General features: G+C 40.5%; 1 protein-coding gene across 4 annotated transcripts in view; it reads left to right on the top strand.

Annotated features, from left to right (window-relative positions):
* Nucleotides 1–23,878, top strand: part of GLIS3 (GLIS family zinc finger 3) — a 444,743-nt gene that overhangs the window by 411,386 nt on the left and 9,479 nt on the right. For all 4 annotated transcript variants that reach the window (XM_044756597.2, XM_014827742.3, XM_070495571.1 and 1 more), the window contains one exon: nt 6,114–6,289. In XM_044756597.2, coding sequence (XP_044612532.1) covers nt 6,114–6,289 — 176 coding nt within the window. The remainder of the gene's footprint in view (nt 1–6,113; nt 6,290–23,878) is intronic.

Genomic DNA, 23,878 nt, shown 5'->3' with positions numbered 1-23,878 from the left:
ATTCATTCGGGGACAAATCTGGATTGAACTGAATCCAAGTGTCTCTTTTGTGAGACAGAAGGGAAGTATAAGTAGATACTATAGTCACCCAGATGAGTCAGCCAGGAATTCATGAAGTGATTCATAAATCGTTATAAAGACCACTAAAGTCTACTAAAATGGAGCGCTGTCTGGCTATACAAAGTGGGGTATTATCATTGGGGGGTTTTTTTAGATGTTAAATCAGATGTGAAATCCTTAAAACTGCTTTTCTTTTTAGGTTTTGAAAAGGATTCCTTTTTTCCCCTTCTGCAGTCGGCCAACTGCTAAAGCCATTTTTCATTGATTAGTTTTCACAGATGAATTTTAAAACCACCACAGATGATACCCCACAATTCTTTGGGGGAATAGAAAAGACCTCCCTAAATCCACCATAGACCAGTTTGTATCCATTATTTCTACTCCCTGGCAGCAAATCAATAATATTTTTCATGTGAATACAATGAAACAAGCTGTTGCGGTACATTCTTCCTTCTTTGGGAGGTCTGCAACCCCTGTGGAAGGTTGCGGGGAGGGGGGGACTATCGAAAGCACATATCAACCAACATTTAATCTAGTTGATCATGTAAACACTTCTTTTCAAAGTGTTAACCACCAAAGCAGTGCTAAAACATGGAATCCCACATTGCTTGCTAGAACTGCTTGTGTATACAGCAGGAGTGAAGAAAGTAAGACATATTTATGACATGTACTTGACTTGCAACACAGTCTATTAGTAAATTTTGTTTGAAGAAGCACAATTGTAAGTTGACATGGAAATACTTTGGACTTATAGACAGGGGAAAAGTGCTACCTGAAAGGAGTTATCCAACTGCAAAGACTAAAGGTATAAGCACAGCTTGGGCGTGAAGAACCCCAGCTCAGAATTGAGCAAGTTCACCAAAGTGAATTGGGCAGAACCAGAAAATTAGCCAGTTGAGTAAATGCCTCACTTTCTTTGAGCTTTAGTTTCCATATCTGAATAGTCTAGGGAGAAAAGAGTCCTAATATTTTTTATTTTATTTACTTTTTATTTTATTTTATTTATTCTTTTATTTAAGATGTTCTAATGCAGTGCTCAAACCACAATCTTATATAGTTCTCAAGCACTGGGTACATGTAAATGTCAGGATTACCTTAAATGTACATTCTATTTGTAGCAGTCATTCCATAAACATGTAATCATTATCAAAAGGTATCAGATATTCATTGTCTAAAGTCCTTTGATATCTGTGACTTCCCAATTTAAAGTTGTTCATATTCCACCTCCACACCTTATTTTTCTCCTTTAGTACTCATTTTCTCTGGCCCAATACATAATTTGCTTACTTAAATTTGTTCATTGCCTGCCTCCCCTCACTAAAATATAGCTTCCACAAAGACAGGGGTATATGTCGTGTTGCTCTAACCCAATGCTTAGAACAGTGCGACACACTTGGTCAGTGCTCAATAAATATCTCTTGAATGAATAAATATCTTTTCTCAGATTTTACAATGCCTAGTTAGAGTCAAGATTATCTTTATTTTACACTTGAAATTGAGGCTGAGAGAAGTCAGAGAATTTATTCAAGATTACCCAGCTAGTAGAGACGGAGCCAGAATCCAAGCCCAGGTGGGTCTGACTTCTAGTCCATCTGTTTTCTACGACATCCATCTGCTTTTCCTGCCATTTGCAGTTTTTCTGCTCATGAACCTCACCAATTCTACGTCTCAATTGGGGCCTGCTGTTCTATGAAACATTCGAAGATTGAGTACTGCGTTTACAGGAAAGATGTCCTCTTTGCTTCCGGCCCACCTCACTGTAAGGTTGGGAAGCTCAGTGTGAACAGAGGGTGGGAGCAGGCCACAGAAGGGAAGGAGCGTAACCAAGTAAATACTTTCAAATAATCAGACATTTTCTAAGGTGTGTATAGATAAATATTTGCAGAAACCTTTTTAAGGTTTTTTTTCCCAGAAGATCTTTTATGAGCCCTTTAAAACCTGTTTCCCTCCTTTTTTTTTTTTGGGCAAACCATTGAACCATGGCTCATGCTAAGGTTATATAAACTCTTCTACTGAATGAATGGAAATGGTTGACTCAATTCTCTGGTTTGCTTTTGTGTGATCTGTTTCTGGTAAGCAGTCATTTTTTTTTTCTTTTAATTCTAGTCTGTTGTGTGCATATTTACATAACAATCTTCTATTGTTTCAAAGAAGTATAAAAGGCCAAAGAAGAGACTGGTAAGCTATGTCAAATGAAATCTGTGAAATGTCAACTGCAGATCAGCAGCTGGGGGACACGGTTGGTCCTAGAAAAGATTTTGGAAGTTCTCTCTTCTGGCTCTTGGGCACTGCTGTAACTCAGAGTAAATTAGAGTGATGTCATCTTGTCCTGACGTAATGGGGGAATGAGATATTCCACAGGAGAAAAATTGTAAATCACTGCAATTTATACTCAGCATCAAAATTTTTTGTGTATTTATTTTAGCTTCAAAAATTTTTAATTCACCTTCTTTGGATTAAAAAGAAATCTCTTTAACTGTTTTGGGCAGCATATTCAGATCATATTTATTTTGGTGTGCATGTTAAAGAAAGAAGGTTGGAAAATAGGTGAGGACACTAAGATGATGGGGTTCTGACCGCCCCCCACCTTCAACAATAAGAATGTTTTTCATTTTGCTTAATGAGCTTCTGTTTAAGTGTGCATCTTTTTTGTTTGTTTACTTGCTTCTGTAGTAAATGGCTGCAAACTACTCAAATTTCTTGAGTCCTTTTGGCTTTTTAGATAACATTCTGGCATCCCTCTTGCTGTGAGTGGTCAGTGATTGTTTTCAGATGCTCCCAGGGCCTTGCCTCTGACGGTAGGACTCTCTTCCACCTTCTCCACTCCTCTCTTGCCCCCTCACCCCTGAATTTAATTTGCTATTTCTAGTCTACTATGAGCAGGTTAACAAGTAACCAAGTTTATAAAAATTGTTTCAATTAACAGTGAGAATGTGAGAGATTTTTTGATAAAATACCGTGTAATGTTTCTAGGCAGTATGAAATTAATTCTATGTGCTGTCCTTGAAAATCACACTTATACACTCACTTCTTACGCTGGACCTTTTAGTGCTGAATTCTTATTTATTTACTCGTTCCTAGCAGTTGTCTGGATAATCAAGATCACATCTTGTCACTTTTGATCTTTTCTCTATACATGTAAAAGTTACAATTTATGTACTAATTCTCTTCTTTCCAAATCAAAGAGCACTTTAGGTGTACATTTATTTCACGTAGAATAATTCATATTTAAATTTTTATTAATACTTTATATGGGGTGATATGCTATATTTTGAAATTATATTTACTTTATACCATATAATGTCATTTATTTGAATAACATGGAGAAAAATCCAGTGTGAATTAGCAAAAAGCAAAATGTAGAGTAGGCATTATTGAAGGCTTTAGGAGGCATTGTTTCATTCACCTCAGATTTCTGATATAAGTAATGCTAAAACCTTGGTGTGTATCATACCACATTTTTTTTCGTTGTTCAACATTGCTATTACATTAAGTAATACATGGTAGTCAAGAGAGCATGGCCAGGGTTTGAATGCATGAATGAATAGATAAAAATGATTTGTAATTAGCGTGCAATTATGTAGACTCTCTAGATAGGTAGATACATAGATAAATAATTTATGTGTGGAGATATAATGTATATATAGATTGTAGAGTCTATTATGTAGAATGTATATTCCAGATGACTCCTAAAATGCTCAAATGATTTCTATTCTTTTAGTTGGTTGAATTCTCCCCCTTTTTTGTAGGTAGTGACCATAATTCACTCCATAGCCATATCCTCCCAAATTATAAAAAATAAGGTTTTATATTATAATCTTTGCGTCCTTCCCCTCCCCCATCCACCTTTTCTACTCTTTGTTAATCAAATCCTTGTTTATGAGGCAGACTTGCTGTGCTGTGGGAGTGGGGAATTGTGAAACAAAATGGTTCTCCTCTGTCAAGCCAATGATGTCATACTTCTAAATACTACAACATGCCCATTCCACACAACTCTGCCCCATTAGTCCCCAATAGAAAGGAAAGATGGCAGAAATACCAGAAGAAAAGGCAGGAAAACCATCTAGAGCATGTTACACCCTTTTTTCCCAAATGAAGAAATAGAATTATAAGCCAGTCAAAGGATCCTACTGCTTTGCCCAAAAAACAGAATTGTGATGCCAGTGATGGCTACTTAGCAGTAACATAGGCTGCCTTACAATTCAAATCCTCCCTCTCTGGGGGTCTCCTGCCCACAGGATTTCGGCGTTGAGTAGTAGAGTGGACTCCTGGTAGCCCTAAGGTCTGTGATCCCATAGTTCCTCATCCCTTTCCCGCAACCTCAGAGCAGCTTGCGAGACACATTAAGGACATGTTCCCCAAGAAAATAGCCTCCATATGAGGAATCCTGGCATACGAGTTTTTACTGGATGTTCTCAGGGCAGTGCCAGGATTCCTTCATTGTGTTTTCTCTCAAGGACATTCAGCACATCTTTTCAGGCTAATTCCAATTAAGATGATATGCTTGGAAAATGTATATTTACCCAGCACAGGACACACAGTTACTATTCTCTTTCAACAGAGTGAGAATGTAAATTATTGATTAAGCAGACATCTTAACCCAGCAAGATTGTTTAAGCCTCCTCTGACTCCTCTTCTCCAGGGGTTAACTAGTCCAAATCCTTCCTTCTTGGTTCCTACCTCACCCTCTTACACAGCCTCACCATACATCAGTAAGGGGAAAGCACAAAGAGCATGGGATTTCATCCCGTGGTTTCTTACTGCTGCAATACCGGTGTAGAAGCTCTGTCTTATTAAATATTCTGAGTCAGAGCATTGTGAATTACTTTATAAACTTGACTGGTTCATCCTCCCTTTGTGCCGTCTATGGGCCTACACAAAGCACAGCAAAGTGAAGTGGCTTGTTCCTGTGAAGTGAGTGGTATAAACAGATAGTGGCTTCTACACATTAGTGTAAGATAAAGCCTGTCTTCCTAAATGGCATAAGAACAAGCCATTGAAAGTTTTCAACTTACTGGGCCTTTTTGGGGAAACTAAACAATTCATTACTAAGACATTTGTCCCCCGAATTATTTTGCTGCTTCATTCACTGCATTGATAGGGTCTCTACTCCTTTCTCAACCACGTTTGTGCCAGCCCTCTACTAAACTGGCAAATCAAGTATCACTACGAAGCCTATGGACATTGCTGAACTTTAGCCTTTTTCTCACAAGTACACTTTCCCTTCAATGTTAGAAATTATAAATTGTTATTTTAAACCTAGTGAGTCAGATCCTAACAATTTTCCCTTAGAATTAGGAGATCAGTGGACAGTTATCTATCTTATATCTCTGGTTAGTTGACGGTGTCACCTTATTTAAACACCTGTATGTCCCCCTTCAGAAACTACCGAAAGTGTTATTGTGATTGGCACATGTGACTGCAAAAGATGTCCCACATCGTATTCCTGTTACACCCTGGGCAGTGTTCTTTGCCAAGCACAGAATCCACGCAGATCTCTTGGGTTCTGGGTTTCAAACCACACTTGACCTTTGAGGTTTAAGTTAATTTATTCTTGGCAAAAGAAAATGTATTGTTTAAAAAGAATAGGATTAGAGAGGCTTATAATAAAGACTTGTAACACTTCTTGGACCTCAGATATGTCTTACAGAACAAAATGTTTATGAGCTAAGTGTAAATGAATCAGAAACATACGGATCAAATTTCCCCTAAAATGCAAACAGATTTAAAAATTAGCAGAAAAGGGGTCTGGAAAAAGATGTGCTTTGAATTTCACTAAACCCAGAGTATTTAAAATGCATTTTAAGAAGCTTGACAAATCCAAACTGTGACTAGATTTCCCCTTTGTTGATCTCTTTTATTCCCTCAATATCTCAATTGAGAAGTCAGTGGTTAAAAATGGGAGAAAAAAGTCTTAAAGATTTTTCTTAAAAGAGCTTTTGGTCATACTCCTATATAGCCAGAATGGGAAATTAGAACTGGGCTTTGCAGAGTTTGTCTTTGCTCCTGCTGTTTTTTCTCCTTCATGTTGCCTTTTATAATTGTTTTCTCAGGTTTGCACCTTCTGCTCCATCTCCTCACCACATCAGCCCCCGGAGAGTTCCAGCTGCTTCTTCAATAATGCAGAGAACACAGCCTCCCCATACCCAGCAGCCGTCAGGATCACACCTGAAGTCTTATCAGCCAGAAACAAACTCTTCATTTCAACCAAATGGAATCCATGTCCATGGTGAGTGAGGAGCTGTCAGTCCCTTGAGTTTTAAAAAGTGATGTTGTGCTGTTGCTTTTAATCAAGAGTCTTAGTTACCAGTTGTGGATTTCAAATGTTCTGTTATACACCATTATTTGGCTTTTATGACTTTGCTCTAAAATTTCACACTTAATCAGCAGGAAATCTTACAGTGTTTTCTTGGCTTTGACTCTAAGATGCTACGACTTGTGACACTCCAAAGTGGTCAGCCTAAGGTGATGATCCATTCATTGACCCAGGACAGCTCATGGACAGGCCCTAGCAACAGCATCTTGTTTCCTAAACGGTGAACGGTCATATGGAAGAGAATAACAGGAATTCTTTTGCCCATGCATACCTTTCCTCTCATAGGTCTTTGCCCCCATTCCCATATGCCCAGATACTCTCCATCCTTCAAGGCCCAAGTGAAATGACATGTCCTCTCTGAAGCCTTTCCTGATCCCCTACCTCTAAACTCTGATTGCACATCACCTGTATCTCTTTGATAGTACTTATGCTCTCTCTACCTTGTAATGTACTTCTCCGTAAGTAAAACTTGTCTCTAATACTAATGTGTAAACTTCTTTCTGAGGTCAGAATTTTCTGGCCCATTGTCATTTCCCTTAGAGAACTTAGCACAGTTCTTCACATGTTGTAAAGACACATAGATATTTGTTAGGTGCGTGGAGGAAGAAAAGGAGGGAGGGAGACAAGAGAAATCATGATGCAAATCTTGTGTTTAACTCAGAATATGCATGGAGAACTAAGTCTGGCTTAATTTATTTTCTTTATTTAAACTCATTTTGCTGACCTGGGCAGATATGTTAGTGAACATCCAAAGAAAGTCAAATTGCCAAATCATATAGACTCAAACTACACATGGCCTTTTACTTCTTGGGGGCAGTGAGAACTTCTATGTAAGTAGAAGGGATATTGTCCATTTAGTTTGAGTGTTTTAGCTCCTTCTGAAAGCTATGATTCTCCTCCATCTGCCTCTTGCTGATTCCTGAATTTGCTCCATGTGAGTTATTACTTGAAATTAATGGATGGTATCCCCAAAGAAATCTAAATCAGTGTTCCAGCTGAGTATGAATAACTTCCTGAGATGGAAGAATCAAGCAGCACTATGGAGTTAGGCTTGGATAAGAACATCAAAGTATGGGTCTGGACAGCCAAAGAGGAGACAATGTGGAGAGAGTGGCTGCTGTAGGAAGGAAGGGAAAGACCCTGAAAAGCCCAGAGCCACTGGCTCTGGCTCAAAATTCCATCCATCTCTTCTCCCCATTCCCTGAGTGTAGTCATACAAACCTTCTGTCCCCAACTAAACTTGGGCTTCCACCATTCTTTGGGTCTGTGGTAATTTTTACCTTCTTCTGTTGGTAAATTTCTTCTCAAGCTTTAGTTATATATTTATTCAACCAAGAAATATTTCTTGAGTGCCTACTATGTGAAAGCAATGCTTGTGTGAGAAAAACAAACAGCATGCTCCCGTCTGAGGGGGGCCTCCCAGTCCAGATAAGGAGCTTGTCTAATATGGAGGAGATCCAAGTTGCCTGTGCTGTGAAGCCGCCCTCACCTGCAGGCAGGAGGTGGACAACGTAAGTGTGGGCTTTGTGGAATACAGAATAGGTCCTTGATCCTAAGATACATGATTTTTACCTTCACTTCAACATCACTGAAAGCTGACCATATGTCAGTCAGTGGCATCACATAATTGGCAATGATTTTTCTTTCTTCATTGTATAGAATAATGGAGCATTTCACAGTCAGTGGTGTCATAGTTCCAGTGAAATGCAGCATAACATGCTTTGATTACAACTGTGAAACACATTTTAAAAATTCAAAAATTAACCTATGTGTAGAGCAAAAATTGGAAGGAAATTCTCCAAAACATTAACAGTTTTTTTAATCACAGTGGTAGAATAATGGGTGATTCCTTTCCTCTTTTTTCTGCTTTCAAAAGAAATTTTTTTTGTTTGTTTTGTTTTGTTTTTTTTTGGAGGAAGATTAGCCCTCAGCTAACTACTGCCAGTCCTCCTCTTTTTGCTGAGGAAGCCTGGCTCTGAGCTAACATCCGTGCCCATCTTCCTCTAGTTTATACGTGGGATGCCTACCACAGCATGGCTGCCAAGCAGTGCCATGTCTGCACCCGGGATCCGAACCAGCGAACCCCGGGCCGCCGAGAAGCGGAACGTGCGAACTTAACCGCTGCGCCACCGGGCCGGCCCCCTCAAAAGAAATTTTAAAAGAGATTTTGGAATTAGACCAATTTTAATGGAAACACCAGTCTACTCAACTGTGTGACTCTGGACAAATTATTGAACCTGGATTCACATTCATTAGATGAAGAGAGTCTTACCTACCTTCTCTCATCAGTCATCATGAGGATTTGACAAGAAAAGCATCTGGCAGAGTAGGAGCTTAATTAATTTAATGCTCTTCCTTCTACTCCCTTTCTTTTCTTTATCAAACTCTTTGAGAATAGGAATAATGTTTGTAGCCCCAGGGCAACCAGAATACTTGGTACAAAGTAGGCATTTAGTAAATATTTACTGAATAGGTGATTGGCACTCTCTCATTAAACAAATGATAGGGAAACTAGAGGACACAGAAAATGGGATCTACCTTACCATTTTGCCCTACCTCTTGGCAAAAGAGTCTTTTCCCACATTTCTCTTTTTTACTGAAATAATGAATATATTGTCAACTTGAGATTGTTAGTTTTTTTTCTAACTTTCACTTTGTAGTTGTTAAAAATACCATGGCCAATGAGAAACTGCTAATAGCAGCCCTAAAAATAAATGCATATGACAAGCCTTTCTGGAAGAGATCAGGGTATAGTTATACAAATTGAGAAATCATGCTTTCTCCCAGAAGATGGGCAAGTAGCTGCTGTGATAAGCTTGCAAAGGGAGTGTCCATGCATTAGCCACTGGGCCACTGATAGGAGTTAAGGGGTAGGGATCCAGATGCAGCCTTGCAGAGCCCTCCTCCATGCATTTTTCTGAAAATGTTTTTCCAGAACTTTCTAGGCACAAGCATTTCTCATCAACTGCTCCTTAGGATAAGGACCAAATTGATCTAACATTTTTCAAGTAGGTGATACAGTGCTAGGAGTGAGAAGCGTTCAAGACCTTCTAAATGAGTTGCAGTTATTGGCCATGCCTTTCAGCTTTGGCTGGACTAGTTTGCTGGGTGGCATTATACAGCATCTTGGTGACAGGGATCTTCATCCCCTAATAAAACTAGACTTTTAAAGCCCCAAGCAGTGTCAGGGTTGCTAACACGATAGCTAGAGTCAGTGTTTGTTCTCTCTTTCAAGAAGTTCATGGCTTTAATGAGCGTCATCACCCCCTTCCTCTCTGTACTCCCGGGTAGAGGTCAGAGAAAAATGTCATGACTGTATTTTTAGAGATGGGAACTGGGACATAGAAGAATATAAAATGTCTAGGCATTGCTGCCTTGGCAAAGTACACAGGCATCTTTAACAAGAGGTCCACATTTCCAAGCCACATTCTTAATCTACATGTTTCTAAGTCCAAGACACACCAAAATAAATATGCATTTATATCTTTCCAGGGAAATATTTTGCCTGTAAATACTGTTGCATTACATAGTATCATGCAATACCGTGATATGAGTATTAGAACTCAGAGGAACCTTGGTCTTACAGAAAGAAAATGAGGACCATTGAGTTTTGTTCATGCCATACTAATTGATGCAGAGCTCAGACGTTGTGTGCTCAATGTATATTTTTATTAATAAATGTTTTGTAAAAGGCATTCTTTGAAAAGATTAATAGAACTGCTTTTTAAAGTTCCCTCACCTAGTGAATGACCCCAGGACAAGAGCTCAATTTTGTTGATTCTGCATCTGCTTCATGCATTCATACTGCCTTCATTAGTAAGGTGGATAAGGTGTCATTTCTTTTAATGTTGCAATGTTGATAGCATTTACAAGTTTAGCATTTATTCTGTTTGGGTGGCATCTCCAAGGCAACTTCTCAGTACATTTTAGTCTTTTATTTTAGCTGTAAACATAAGGGCAGCTCTTTCCAGTCATGTAGGCTTGTTCTTCGGTCTTTTCTTTCTCTTTAGGGCCATTCTCTTGCCCAGGCAAGCTTCAGAATTTTGCCTGGATTAGTTGCCTGAGAGTTGATATTTGCACATTTTGTTATGGTACTAATGGATAATTTCTTTTGAAATGCCCTATTCACTCCAGGCTGTTAGAATGCTATGGGAATTCCTAGAACAGCATTTTCACAACCTTCCTACTTCTGGACACATCTAGGAGAGGCCAAGTTCAATTCAGCAAATGTTTACTGGTCACGCACTATGTGCCAGGCAAACATTTAATCAATCCACTGTGATACATGCAATCATAGAAGGTATCAGAATCACCCAGTTTATTCAGAGGAATAAGGTGTCAGAGAAGGGTACCTGGAGGTGACTCTTGAATAGAGTTTTGAAGATAAATAGTTCATGGGGAAGGCCAAGTGGGCAGAGGCATTCCAGGCAAGGGGAAGCAAAGTGCCCAGGAAAGAACACAAATAACAGTGTGGCTTGTGCCTAGAGAGAAGAGCCAAAGGCAGTTTTAGTATGGCCGGGATGTACAGCTTAAGCCATGGAGTAGAGGGTGAGAAGACTGGAGAACCAGCAAGGCCAGATCATAAAGGGGTTTGGGGCCAAGCTAGGTGAAATGCTACTGAGTGAAGAAGCCAGCCTGGTATTTTAGACAAGTCAGCGTTGTCTAGAGAATGGAATGGGAGAGGTAGGAACATTACATCCTACCTGTTGGGATTCTATTGGACTGCATGTGTAGAACACCCAAACAACAGTCTCTTAAATGAACAGTCCAGTTCACTCAGATGCAACTGGTAAATAGGAGAATGATATCAGAATAATGTGGAATTGTGTTTGTTCACATATAATCTTTCCTAGGCAAGAGGAACTGGAATAGCAAAGGAAGAAGAAAATGAAAAAGCCCTCAGCCTAGCTGCTGTACAGGCAGGAGCCTTTTCATCTCTCTTTTAATAAAATTGGAATTGAGCGAAACCCTAGACACTCCCACCCCAGAGAAAGGTACACCCAGCCTTGCAAGGCCCTCAGCTAATGGCAGATCATAATCTTTCCTATGTGCTGCTTCTATCACCTGTTGTCTCAGTTCCTGCAAGCCAGCGTTTCCAGTTGACAGTTTTGTGCATTTTCGATAACCACTGAGGAGCCTCTAGCCACACACAGCTGGCTGCCCAAATTCCCTCTTGATAACTCTGTTAGTGCTGTAGTAAGAAGGTTTCCTAGATCTTGAGCGGTCTGTCCCAATCGTAGTTTTCCCAAAGAGCCTCTTATTTGTAATACACATTTGTACAGAGCACAAGACTTTTCGGGATTTGTTTATCGTGTTATACTAGCACGCCTACTATTTAGGTTCACTCTTCTCATGTGACAAAACGTCTAACAGTAAACAGTGTGGGTGGAGGAGCAGCCCCAAGGAACCAACAGTGTGCCAGACTCCTCCTAGCTTTCTGCTTTGCCATCTTTAATGGGTGGCTTCCATCCTCCTGATCACAGTATGGATGTTGATGTTCTACATATCTTGTCCCAGTTTCAGGCAGAGGACAGGGGGAAGAGTGAAGGACAAGTGTACCCCAAGCTGAGTCACATGGCTACCCTCACATGCGAGGGAGTCTAGGAAGACAGATATTTTAGTGCATTGCCATGCTTAACAAAATTGAGGTTCTATTAATAATATTTATTGGATAGGCACACTGCAGGGTCTGCCAAACGTTCTCTGGGACAGTTTTCTAATCTGTGAAATGGAACTATCTCCCAGATTCATTCACACTGATTGCCTCTTGGAAATCAATGGTAAAGCCTAGAGGCCTTTTTCTGAGGGGTCTGCCCCATTTATGCCCCTCTCCCCCATTCCCATAGGTTTCTATACTGACAAGCGCTTGCTCTTATTTTCACCTCTCTGGAGTTGCCAGTTGCCAACGCAAAGATTTCCATCATCCATGATCCACTCATTAGATTTCATTAGGAAAACACCATGAAGCTGCCTCCCCAGCCTGGGCCATTTGATATCAAGGCAGCAGCAGTGGGAAGTGGGAGCCTTCTCTGTTGGTCCCGGCTCCTGTGGTTCATAAGCTGTCTTTCTCATGATTTAAAGCGTGCCCTGCCTGCAGGCCCTGAAGATGCAGACCAGTCAGTTCTGAGACAATGGTGGCATTTTCCCGCCTCAGTATGGAGCAGTAAGCTTGTCAGCCCAGTTCAAATTGACTGCATTGGGAAACAAAAGGTTTCCAGCCACCAACAGGCCTCCAAGAACAAAACATGTTGTAAATAGCTTGTCCTAGCAAACAGCCAAGTCATCTTTCAAGCTGAAAAAATTTCAGAGCATTAATATTTAAACGGAATGTGGTGGCAGGTACAAGTTTAACTTCTTCCTCTGTCGTCGGCTGTTTACTTACAGTGATTGTGCAATGGTACTTTCCAGAAGAGTCCTATGGGTCACCACCACGACTGATCTCATTTCTGGGGGTTTATAGTGTTAAATGTTTAAAGGTTATTTTTTTAAGGGCAAATTGTAGAGACAATAAACATTCTCCCCTCCCACAGGAAGTTTAGTCACATCTGCATCTGGGAGGTTGGGAAATAATAAAGTAGTAAGTCTAGAAGTTGTCTTGCTTATGTGTCACAACTTCCCCTTGAAATCTCAGGAAGACAAATGAGATTGGCTGTAAATCAACAGTGTAACAGTCTGCACTGAGAAAGTTGTGACATAGTCACGAGGAGAATGAGCCATATTATTCTGATGTTATCAGCTCATGTTCTCATCAGTAGTCATAATCAGGAATAATTCTTGGTATAAGCCATGATGTTATTAATGCTTGTATAGTGCTAGGAGTTGATGATTAGATCCAGAGAAATTCTTAATTACGCTTATACACTTAATTACTACAAAATTACCTCAAGAGCAGTTTTACATAACTAGTACTTTATAAATTCTGACAGTGTGCTAATTCGATAAAACAAAAATTAAACTGAGGTGTGTATTCAGGGTGCAATCAGCCTTTCACCATGTTGGGTTTTGTGGGAGGGGTGTAAGATGGTCATCTTAATCAGAAGAGCCGTTGAGTGATTGATTATGAAAACGACTGAACTGTGAATAATCTACGTATGTAATTATGCATCTACACACAAGCACGCACACACACAGATTAAACCCATATATCAATAAGGATATTAAGATGACTGAATCAACTAAGCATCACTACATTGTAAGTTTCCTCAGGACAAAAACTGTATCCTCCCACAATGTTTTGCTCATAGTAAATGCTTAATAAAAGTTTGCTGAATAAATATAAATTGAGTAAAAAGGAGAGGAAGAGGAGGAGAGGGATTTTTGCTCATGGCTTCTTGGACTGATTGATGGAGCCATTTGCCTTGGCAAAACTGTGACTTGGAGTCAGTTCTCAGGGCCCCTCTTTTCTCTGGGCTCCTGTTTTCCTGTCCCTCTCTTCAGATGTCCAGTGCCTGCCAACTGCCTGAGACCTCTCCCCAGAGGAAATAGGATGATCTGATGATTCCCTTATACGTTAAGGTATCTTTAATATAGCACTCCTTCTCACGCATATTTTCACAGCTGGTACTGAGTGCTGGGTAGTGAAATTCCGAGCAGTGGCAGCCCTGTGGAAGAGGTATTTTGAAGCATTCCCAGGGCCCGTAGATACAAATCCCTTGTTTCCAAAAGCGCTTCTCAGTTTTAAAAGTGTTCACAGACACTAGCTTGCATATTCTCAAATTGGTCATATTACCTCAGAAGAAGAGGTTACCAGAAGAGGAAATTGGGATTTGTCCAAGGTGATACAGGAAGAGAAACAATGAGCCGTGGGAAAAAAGTAGGTAGAAAGACTTTGGAGTCAGGCAGATCTGAATTGGAATCTTATGAGCTAGTCATGCAAAGTCCTGACTTTAAATGCAGCTTCCTGACTCTTAATAGGGGGATAATGATGCCTCTCTTTCAGAGTTGGATAAGAACAAGAAAGAATGCCTAGCCCACAGTAGATGGTCAGTTAGTTAGAGCTATTATTGTTCTTATTTTTCTACTCTTTACGAGATACGGGGTGCTCTGGATACCTCCACTTATTTGTTTAATCTTCACAATAACATTAATAAAAATATAAATGTACTCTAGCCTCCCAAGTGAGACTGAGAGATTAAGCACCTCGCCCTAAGTCAAGCACCAGGTGAATCTCAGAGCTGGTGTTATAAACATAGTCTGACCCCAAGGCCCACACTCAATCTCCTTCCTGATGGTGCCTGTAGATAGAATACTATGGAAGTTTTTAGTTACTTGGGATTTATTTTTGTGTGAAGGTTAAGTGTGGAACCATTAAAGATGAGGTTCCTTACAGGACTAAACTTCCGCCAGCAATACACGCACTACGATTCATGAGACGGAGTGATTTCCCACCACCCACTTGGTCTCATGTTTTTGCACACTGATTCCTGAAGATGTTTGTCTTTTTGTTCTGTGTCAGGCAGTGTGGTGAGTGCTTACAGTGCCCTTTCTCATTAATCCTCAGAACAACACTATAAAGAGGCATTTTTTACTCCCATTTTAGAGATGAGGAATCTGAATCACTCAAATGTTAAGTGGCTTGCCCAAGATTTCTTAATCTCGAAATGGTGGAGCTGGAAACTACACCCAGGATCATCTGACAGCAGAGTGTAGCCTCTTAATCGGTGCATATGTGCCACTGCCAGTGTGGGCGAGGGGTGTGTGTGTGACTGTGTGTGTCTGTGTACATGCTCTCATGTGCCGTGTTTGCTCAAGCACCTGCATGCTGGGGAAGACTGTTTGGAAGCCTGATTACTAAAGCAACAAACCAGCGATACTGGACTCTTAGCACAGTCCTTAAATGCAGTTTAAAAGTTCTTACTGACTTTTTAAATTAGAAAAGAAACAATTTACCTGTTCATTTTTTAAAAGTTGTTTAGGGTCCTTAAGCTTATAAAGAGTTTAAGTTACTCGCAGCCTTATGCTCACCTTAAGTCCAGCACCCAAAGGTAATGACTGTTAAGATTGGTAAGTGTTCTTTTAGACCTTTTTGAATGCTTATAGAAATGAAGTGTATGTGTGTACGTGTGCTTACATATACTTGTACATAGATATATGTGAACACACATGCTCTGTTATAAAAATGGCCTCACTCTTCTGCGTTTTATTTTTTATTTATTTTTTTCTGCCTTTTATCTCCCCAAACCCCCACTGTACACAGTTGTATATCTTAGTTGCATGTCCTTCTAGTTGTGGGATGTGGGACGCCACCTCAACGTGGCCTGATGAGTGGTGCCATGTCCACGCCCAGGATCCAAACCCTGGGCCGCCGCAGCAGAGCGCACGAACTTAACCACTCGGCCACAGAGCCGGCCCCATCTGCATTTTATTTTATGGCTTTTTTTTTTAATTTGACAAAATATATACTTTTGATTTCTAGGTCAATGTATATAGATCAACTCCTTTTTTTTATTGTATAGTACTTACAGGAAGAGGTCATCATTTTTTAATCATTTGCCTATTGATAGACATTTATAGTTTTTTCATGTTTTGTTTTTATTAACAATGCTATATTAAATCTTCTCATGTTTATATGTGTGTTTACACAGACATTCTCACACGAATATATATCACTTTGCATACTTTCTTTAGGAAATATTTCTGAAAGAGAAATTGCCGGATTAATGGCTCTGCACACTTTACAGTTGGAGAGGTGCTGCCATATATTCCTCCACAAAGGCTGCGCCAGGTTCAGCTCTCAGCAGCAGTGCATTACAATACCCATCACCCCGCACTACATACTGTCAGTCGTTTTAATTCTTGCCAATTTATACAGCAAAGTTGTTTTGGTTTTTCCTTTGGTTAGTAATGTGATTGACCATCTTTTCTGATTTTTCTTGAGCTGTAACGGTAGATTCGTTATAACAGAGATTAAGTAACACAAAGTACTACTTGCGTATTTAAATTATTATTAAGGAATTTGCCTGCTCTTTCACCCTGCCAGTCAAGCCGTGTCATTTGCAGCATGACAGTTTGTTTTCCTAACTGAAACTCAAAAAATTGTTGAAGAGAAGGAAAACATCCAGAAAATTTCTATGTCATTGACTATTGTGACCTCTCTGTCAATTAACTTAAAAACATCATAGAAAAGTGTTTAATGAACATTATTACAGATTTAGTGCTTCGTCATTCTTTTGGGGAAGTACAGACATTTTTAACAGAAGCAAATGTTCTGTCTTATATCTGAAATTCATGAAGTTTAGCCTCTAATGAATGGAGCTCTTAAAATCAAGTTCAAATTTTTCTTATAAGTCTATTTTAGGGACTGCTCAGTTGGACTCTTCAGGACTGAACGTATTAATGGCAATCTGTGTCATGTAATTCGTGTATTTTAGTTGGAATTTTCCTTGTAAATATGATAAGTAATTGATGTTAGAAGAAAAAAAATGTGAATAGTTGTGGGTGGAGATTCCTTAAAATACAGGGACCCCCCTCCCCCATCTGGAACATCTAGGTTATTGGTAACGAGGCCACTGTGTTAATAAAACTGAACAACAACAATAAGACATCAGAACTGGCTTCATCTGTGCCTATTCAGGGCATCTGGGCTCAGACCATGGTGCAAAAAATCCCAGTTTCCTTAGAATTCCTAGTTAGTTTATTTACAATTGTGAGTACTCTTTCTGATTACAGAAATTTTCTCTCTCTAGCTAGATTGTTCTGACTAAACTCTCCATTTCATTCTTTTGCAAGGTCTTTGAGAACTAGACCTTGTAAAGATGCGAGTCTGTTGAAGTAAAAACATTCAAGCATTTTTCTAGATCATTTAAGTGTAACAACCTGGCCTCCCCTCCCACATTCCTCCACCAAACCCCATCTCACATCACACATCCCAAAGCAAAACCTTTACTTCAAGTTCTTAAATTTTCTCATCATTATGGCAAAATGATTCAGAGGATCTGGATTACCCAAGTGCTTACCCAGGGTCTTTTGTATCTGTGGATCTGAGCGGATGCAGCGTTTTTATCAATACCATTGAGGTCCGTGACAGTATCTATGTTTGTACTGCAATATAAATAGCACCTTAGGTACAAAATTTGTATCAGTGTCTGGTAACTATAAAAAAACTGCTCAATAAAATATGTGTTGAATGAATATCTGAATCCTCATTATCACTTTGTAAAGAGAATAGGAGATATATTTCTGCCCCTATTTAGAGATAACACTCAGAGAAGTTGATTAAGCTCCTTGACCTAGGGATGGTTTCCTAAAAGAGTGCAAGGTGTCCTGTGGATGAGTTGAGTTGCTTAATTCTGGTCACTCTTCTTTTCTCTTCAGGTTCAGTGGTTCTTTGGCATCCAGCAGAAAGGGTGGCTTGGGGCAGCAAAACTCTGCAGGTCACCTGAACAGGGCCAATCATATTTTCATCATCTTTGTTTCTTCCTCCATTAAAAAAATTTCAGTGTTAGAAAGGGAAGTTACTTTATTTTCTGAAACTCTGATAGGCTATTGTATATAAGCTTCATAGATCAGAATCTCTGACCTCAGTTGTGGTCCCTCTCACCATCAGTAGTATTTTCACCACAGGCTCTAGCTGTGGGTGTCATTCACTCATTCATTTATTCATTCTCAAATATTCATCTCCTACTATGTACTAGGTCCTGTTTGGGGTGCTAAAGCTACATCAATATTAAAAACAGACAAAAGTCCTTGCCCGTCCTGAGCTTAATCTAAGGGGTGATTCTTGGCAAGCAAAGCCTTTGAATTCAAAAGTGAGAGACTATTCCTCACTGTCCGTGTGTAGACAGAGAATCATGTCATCTATTTATTGCCTGTAGCACTTGGCACATTTTGAGATGCCTAATACATACTTAAAAATCAAGAGTTTGGTGTAGAGTGGAATGAGATTAAGCAGGAAAGAAAAGACCCTATAGACTAGACACACCAGTGGGTGGAAATCTGTCTGTCTAGCTGGAAGGGCGGAGTAGAGACTGCAGGTTATAAATTGGGTTATCCAGACTAGTAGTCAACGTCCACAAGGTCTGACAAGATAAAAAGGAAAGTTTCCTGGCGGCCAGATGGAAGGAGGTGACAGGTATCCTAGGATCCAGTGACATTCTTCAGGTGTCACAAATGCAACATCCACTCTGCTATCTCAAACCCACTTACATAGATTTCTGTACTTTTTTACTTCAAGCCCAGATTTCATCTCAACATAATATTCTAGACAGTAGATTTTGGGGAGGCCTCAAGTATGTAATAGGGACTTAGCTGTGAGACAAGAGGTTCAGCAGGAGAAAGAATCAAGCCATTGGTGCAAGTGTGAGATGGGGCCTACTCTTAGAGAGATTAGAGTGCTGGAAAATTGTATAATCACAGACTTGGATTCAGAGAAGCAAGAAGTCACCTAGTTAGTGGAGCGGATATAATGTGGGAGTTTGATTATAGATGGACAACAGAAGTCTAGGCCACAAGATCAGTATGGGGCCAACAGAAAGACCAAGACTTCTGAGTCACTCAAATAAGGTACCATGATTTCACCTTGACCAAGAACTGACATGTAAGAGAAAGGCACTGGGGTGGGGAGGGAGGTCATCTTGATCCATATCTGCTGAGAGTGTAATCCAAATTCACTTTAGGACTGTCCTCATCCCTTTATTCCCAATAACCCCCAGAGTCCAGCAGAAAGGGCTGGGTCCCAGCCAGGGGGAAGAGATGCCCATTGGAAGAGCTCTCCTCCCCTGTTTCAAATGAAATCAGAGTTGTTCTTTTTTTTCCTACTGGTATTTCATTTGGAAAACTTTCAGAAGATTAAAAAATCATCTAAAGATCTTAGAACCTCTCATTCTTTAACGTAAGAAATACCTGATTAAGCACAAAGATTTCCAGGCCCTTCACCCAGACGTTCTGATTCACCACGTCTGCCGCAGAGGCAGCGTGGAGCTGATGCCGTGGCACCCACCGTAAGAATCACTGGCCTTTAGTGTAGGACTCAGTGCCCCCTCACCACCGTCCCCCAGTCAGAGGTAATCCAAAGGAAGCAACTGGCCAGTGGCTAAGGAAATAAATATTCTCCCGCTTGCTTCTCCCTTTACCTCCTGGGGAAGTCTTGTAAACTCAGCGCAACCTAAAAGCTATAGAGAGCCAGGACAGGCTCTCACGGACCTCAGTGGGGGCTACGGCACTTCTCTTTAACGTCCCTTCTGATCTCTGTCTGGAATCCTCTTCACTGCCAGACTTTTCTTACAGCAAAGCTTGCTTGGAACGACAAGGGCAGATAGAATTAAATCTTCGGTCTTTGACATGCTTCCCTTCTTCTGCTTTAGGCTCAAGTAATCCTGAGCCAATGAGTCGCTCGTGAGCTCTGTGGAGCAGTTTGACACAACTATGGGCAGATTTACCTGTGTACTCAGAGAAGGTAGGGTGATTAGTAACACCAGGCTTACAATGAGACAGTCAGGGCTAGATTTTCAGTGGGTTTTACTATTTGCAAAATATTTTCACACTTATGATTTCATTTGATCCTTGCAGCCACCCAGTAGGGGGACTATACCAGCAACAGAGTGGCCCCATCTCACAGAGATCCCCAAGTCGTTCTTATCAACCTTGACCAGTGGTTAAGGTGTTCACTTCGCAAGGCCATCAGACCCAGAATGTCCAAATCCTTGACCCTTCATTCTGGGCCTTACATGTATCCAGGATTTTTCACTCCCAGGCAGGTGATGGCATGTGGGTGGCAACTCATGGGCAACTGAGCAGTGAATCCCTTTCATTCGTTTCTCTTCCTACTGTGAGGATTATGCTGCCACATGAGTATGATTATGCCCCTTTTACAAATAGGGAGTCATAGGCTCAGAGAAGCTATGGTTTCTTTAAGGCCACACAGCCAGAAAATGGCAACGCTGGCTTTCAAACCTATCTCAGACTCCTCAAGTCTTCTGGTTTTGAGAGTCTCTATTTTATGTAATTTCCAAATGTGCATTATCACCGTCAAGATTTACTGAACCGTTTTACTATAACTGTATATACCCACACATGGCAATTACTGAGACACATTGCAATTAGTTTACTTTGGCAGCTTATCATTTTGAGAATTTGGAAGCCATAGGCCACCACACGTTAGGGTTTTGGGTGGGTTGAAGATATTTAAATGAAAATTGATTACATCTTTTAACGGAGAGTGTTTTACACACACCTTCCTTCTCGCTCTGCTTTTTCCCATTTCCTTTTTGTCCCTTTCAGCAACATGCTCTGCCCACTCCCATCCCCTTATTCCAACCTTTGCAGACATCAGTAGCAAACCGTCTCCCTCTTCCCCTACTCTACCCCTGGAAATGAATCACAACTCCACGGGCAAGACTGTGGCTCAGTCATAAATGCTGTTGGTAGCTTGCTCAGACCAGGTGGGGTGCTGTGAGGGGCTCAAGCAGAGGAGAGCATCCCGAGTGTTCAGAGAGCATCTCACTGTGGCCTGCGAGCTGGTGGCAGAAGCTATAGATGAAAATAGTCCCTCCTCTTGGAACCAGGTGGACTTTCTAACTAAAAGCCCCCATGCTGCAACCCATCTGACCGAGGGCAAGGGGACCAGGAGGTTACTCCAGCGGTTGGCTTTTGAACGACTGTCATGGGGTTCCTTCAATCAGAATGTGCCTAAGTGGAATTTTAAGGGTTATTATTTCCATTATTTCCCTCTTTCTTAGTACAGTAGTTGCTTAAATGTCAGTCGTAAATAGCTCGAGTGCTTTGCAAGCTGGTTCAGTTCTCAGCCCGAAGAAAAATCTGTCTTCCTAACACAGTCTGTGAGCTGTTCCTGCAGCGTCCCCATTTATAGACTCCGTATTAAAATGAAGAGGCAGTTTCTCCGTCACTCCCAAGGAGGAAGCTTAGTAGAGTTCTAGCTAGATGAAGACCTGTATGATGTCGATGGCCAAGATCAGGAGTCAAGGCAAAAAACGACAACCAAATTGTGGAGATTTCACTTTTAAGAGCAGTATCATTTTATACTTAAGGGTGGTAGATTATGAGAGAAAAATTGCTTAAGAATTGCTTGTGTGTTATATAGAATCTATACTTCTAAGTTTATGTCATGGTAACAGTAATTACTGCTGTTTACTGAGGGCCTACTACATGTCAGAGAATGTACTAGATGCTTTTATAAACACTCATATATAATGTTTTCCTCAACCCTATAAAATAGGTATTATTTTGAAATAAAATGAGGCTCAAGAAGGAAAACAATTTATCCAAAGACACACAGTTGGTTAATGGGTTATCCAGTTTTCAAACCCAGATCCAAGTTGTTCATGCAATGGATGGAAATAAAATAGTGATAAAATCAGAAAATTGGCCAAAAGAAATTTCTGAAATGTCTGTTTCTATTCTTGAGGGTTTTTAGAATTTTTCAGTGATTAGGTGATTTCATCAATTTTATTAATTAATTTAATGCTCTTTTCCCTAATGAAAATGTTTGTACTTTATGAAATGTTGATCCAGTCTGAGTACTTTGCCTATGATCTGGCAGCAAGGGATCTCAACAAAAATGGCAAGATTTTGTTTAAGTGAATTTGGTCCATGAGCTTATGCCCTGTAGTCTGTATGAACTGTGTCACCATACAGACCCGAGTTTGAGTCCTAGTTCTGAAACTTGGTAGCTATGAGGATTTGGGTAAGTTATTTTCACTTTTCTCTTTCTTTGTCTAAAACTAGGGACAATACTACTTAACTCAAAAGTTGTTTTAAGGATGATTTTCTGTGTAAAACACCTAGGACAATGCCTGTCTTGGAGCAAATAAATATTAGTTCCTTTTTTTCCTTCTGTCAGAATTCTCTTGAGTGGCTGGTATAACACCAACCAAAATGTTCTACGACAATTCCAAAGTAAGGGGACTGGAAATGAGAAAGCTCTAGACTTGGAAGGAGATTGCATGATGACTGGTTTAGTTCTGCTGCCTGTTTGTTTTAAGATAAAGGCTACATCCATGAATAATTCAAATATCTGAATGGTTAGAAATATTAAAATGGTTGTATGAATTTTCCACTTTTCTGTTATTTGCGTGGTACCAAGTAAATGAAACATTGGTTATAAAGGCAAGAGATGCAACAGCTCCTCTGCTTCTATCTCTGTCTATAAAATGGGAACATTTGTTTGAATCACCTGCTTATAATACAGGAATGTCTGGGGGCTGGCCCAGTGGCATGGTAGTGAATTTCATGCACTCTGCTTTGGCGGCTCGGGTTTTGTGTATTCAGATCCCAGGTGCAGACCTACACACTGCGCATCAAGCCATGTTGTGGCAGCGTCCCACATACAGAATAGAGGATGACTGACACAGATGTTAGCTCAGGGACAATCTTCCTCAAGCAAAAAGAGGAAGATTGGCAATGGGTGTTAGCTCAGGGCCAACCTTCCTCACCAAAAATAAAAAGAAACACAGGAATGTCCAGTGACTACCTAAAAAGGAATCTTAAAAGTTTTCTAATACTAAGGTAGCATGTGAGTAGTAAGTGGATGATTCCCTGGCCTTTCTCTGAGCAAAGTTGACGTGCATAAAATCAGGCTGAGAAGATGTGACACCAAAGATCATACCAGAGACTTAACCTATGTTTGCCTCTTTTCTTCTCGTTGGCTTGTGTCATGGATTACAGAACGTATTCAAGGGGGCAGCTCAGAGAGTAAGAGGAAATGCACAAAGAGCCATGAGAGTGTTGGAGAAGGAGAAATTAGGGGAGCCAAAGGGAGGAGAATCATGGATCTTCCTTCTGTGTCCCTGAGCCTGGAGCTCTCTGAGCTGAGCCCTCCCATTCATCACTTTGGCTCATCCATGCCTCTGCACATGCAGCAGTCATATGACTGAGCCCAAAAACTCTACGCTTCCTAAAGTAACCCACAAAATTGTAGTCTCTGCAGAAAAATAATGAGAGTCATAAAGCTCATAAATAGACATCCTTCCTTCCACTTGGCTAGCAAACAACTGTACCACTAAAAAGCTGAGGCCCTGCCAGCACTGCCTCTGCCACTCATATGTGCTTATCCTCCTACTCGGGCATGGACTGGTCACACCACTGGCGGAAAAACCACTCTGCCAGGGCTGGTCCACAGCAGAGCTGGGGCATGGCCTCCTGATGGTACCTGCCATCACAAGACAGGGCCAGACAAAGGGACCCACAGCCAGTGCTCCGTTTAAAAGGTCATGAGCCCAGCCACACTTCTTTCTTATTTGCTGCTTCTTTCTCCTCCTACTTTGAGTACATTCTGGAGAAAACAGTTGCGTCTCTATATATCTTTGAAAGAAAATTTCCTTTCTATTGTCAATTATAGTGTGAAATTATATGACTTGATTTCTCATTGGTATGTTTTCTTTCTTTCTCACTAAAACGTGAACTCCAAGAAGGCATGGAGTGTGTTTGATTCAGTGTGCCTCCAGCACTTGAGTAAGTGCTTGGTAAAAGGTTGTTGAGTGAATGAACACATAAAAGTTGAAATGCTGTGCTATTAGAAGAATAGGGAAAGAAAAGGGAAAAGTAACA

This window comes from Equus asinus, chromosome 23 (assembly GCF_041296235.1).
Source record: "Equus asinus isolate D_3611 breed Donkey chromosome 23, EquAss-T2T_v2, whole genome shotgun sequence".
In the NCBI taxonomy this organism is placed as follows: Eukaryota; Metazoa; Chordata; class Mammalia; order Perissodactyla; family Equidae; genus Equus; species Equus asinus.
The sequence above is the reverse complement of the archived record's forward strand: the minus strand, read 5'-3'. Positions and strand labels throughout refer to the sequence as shown.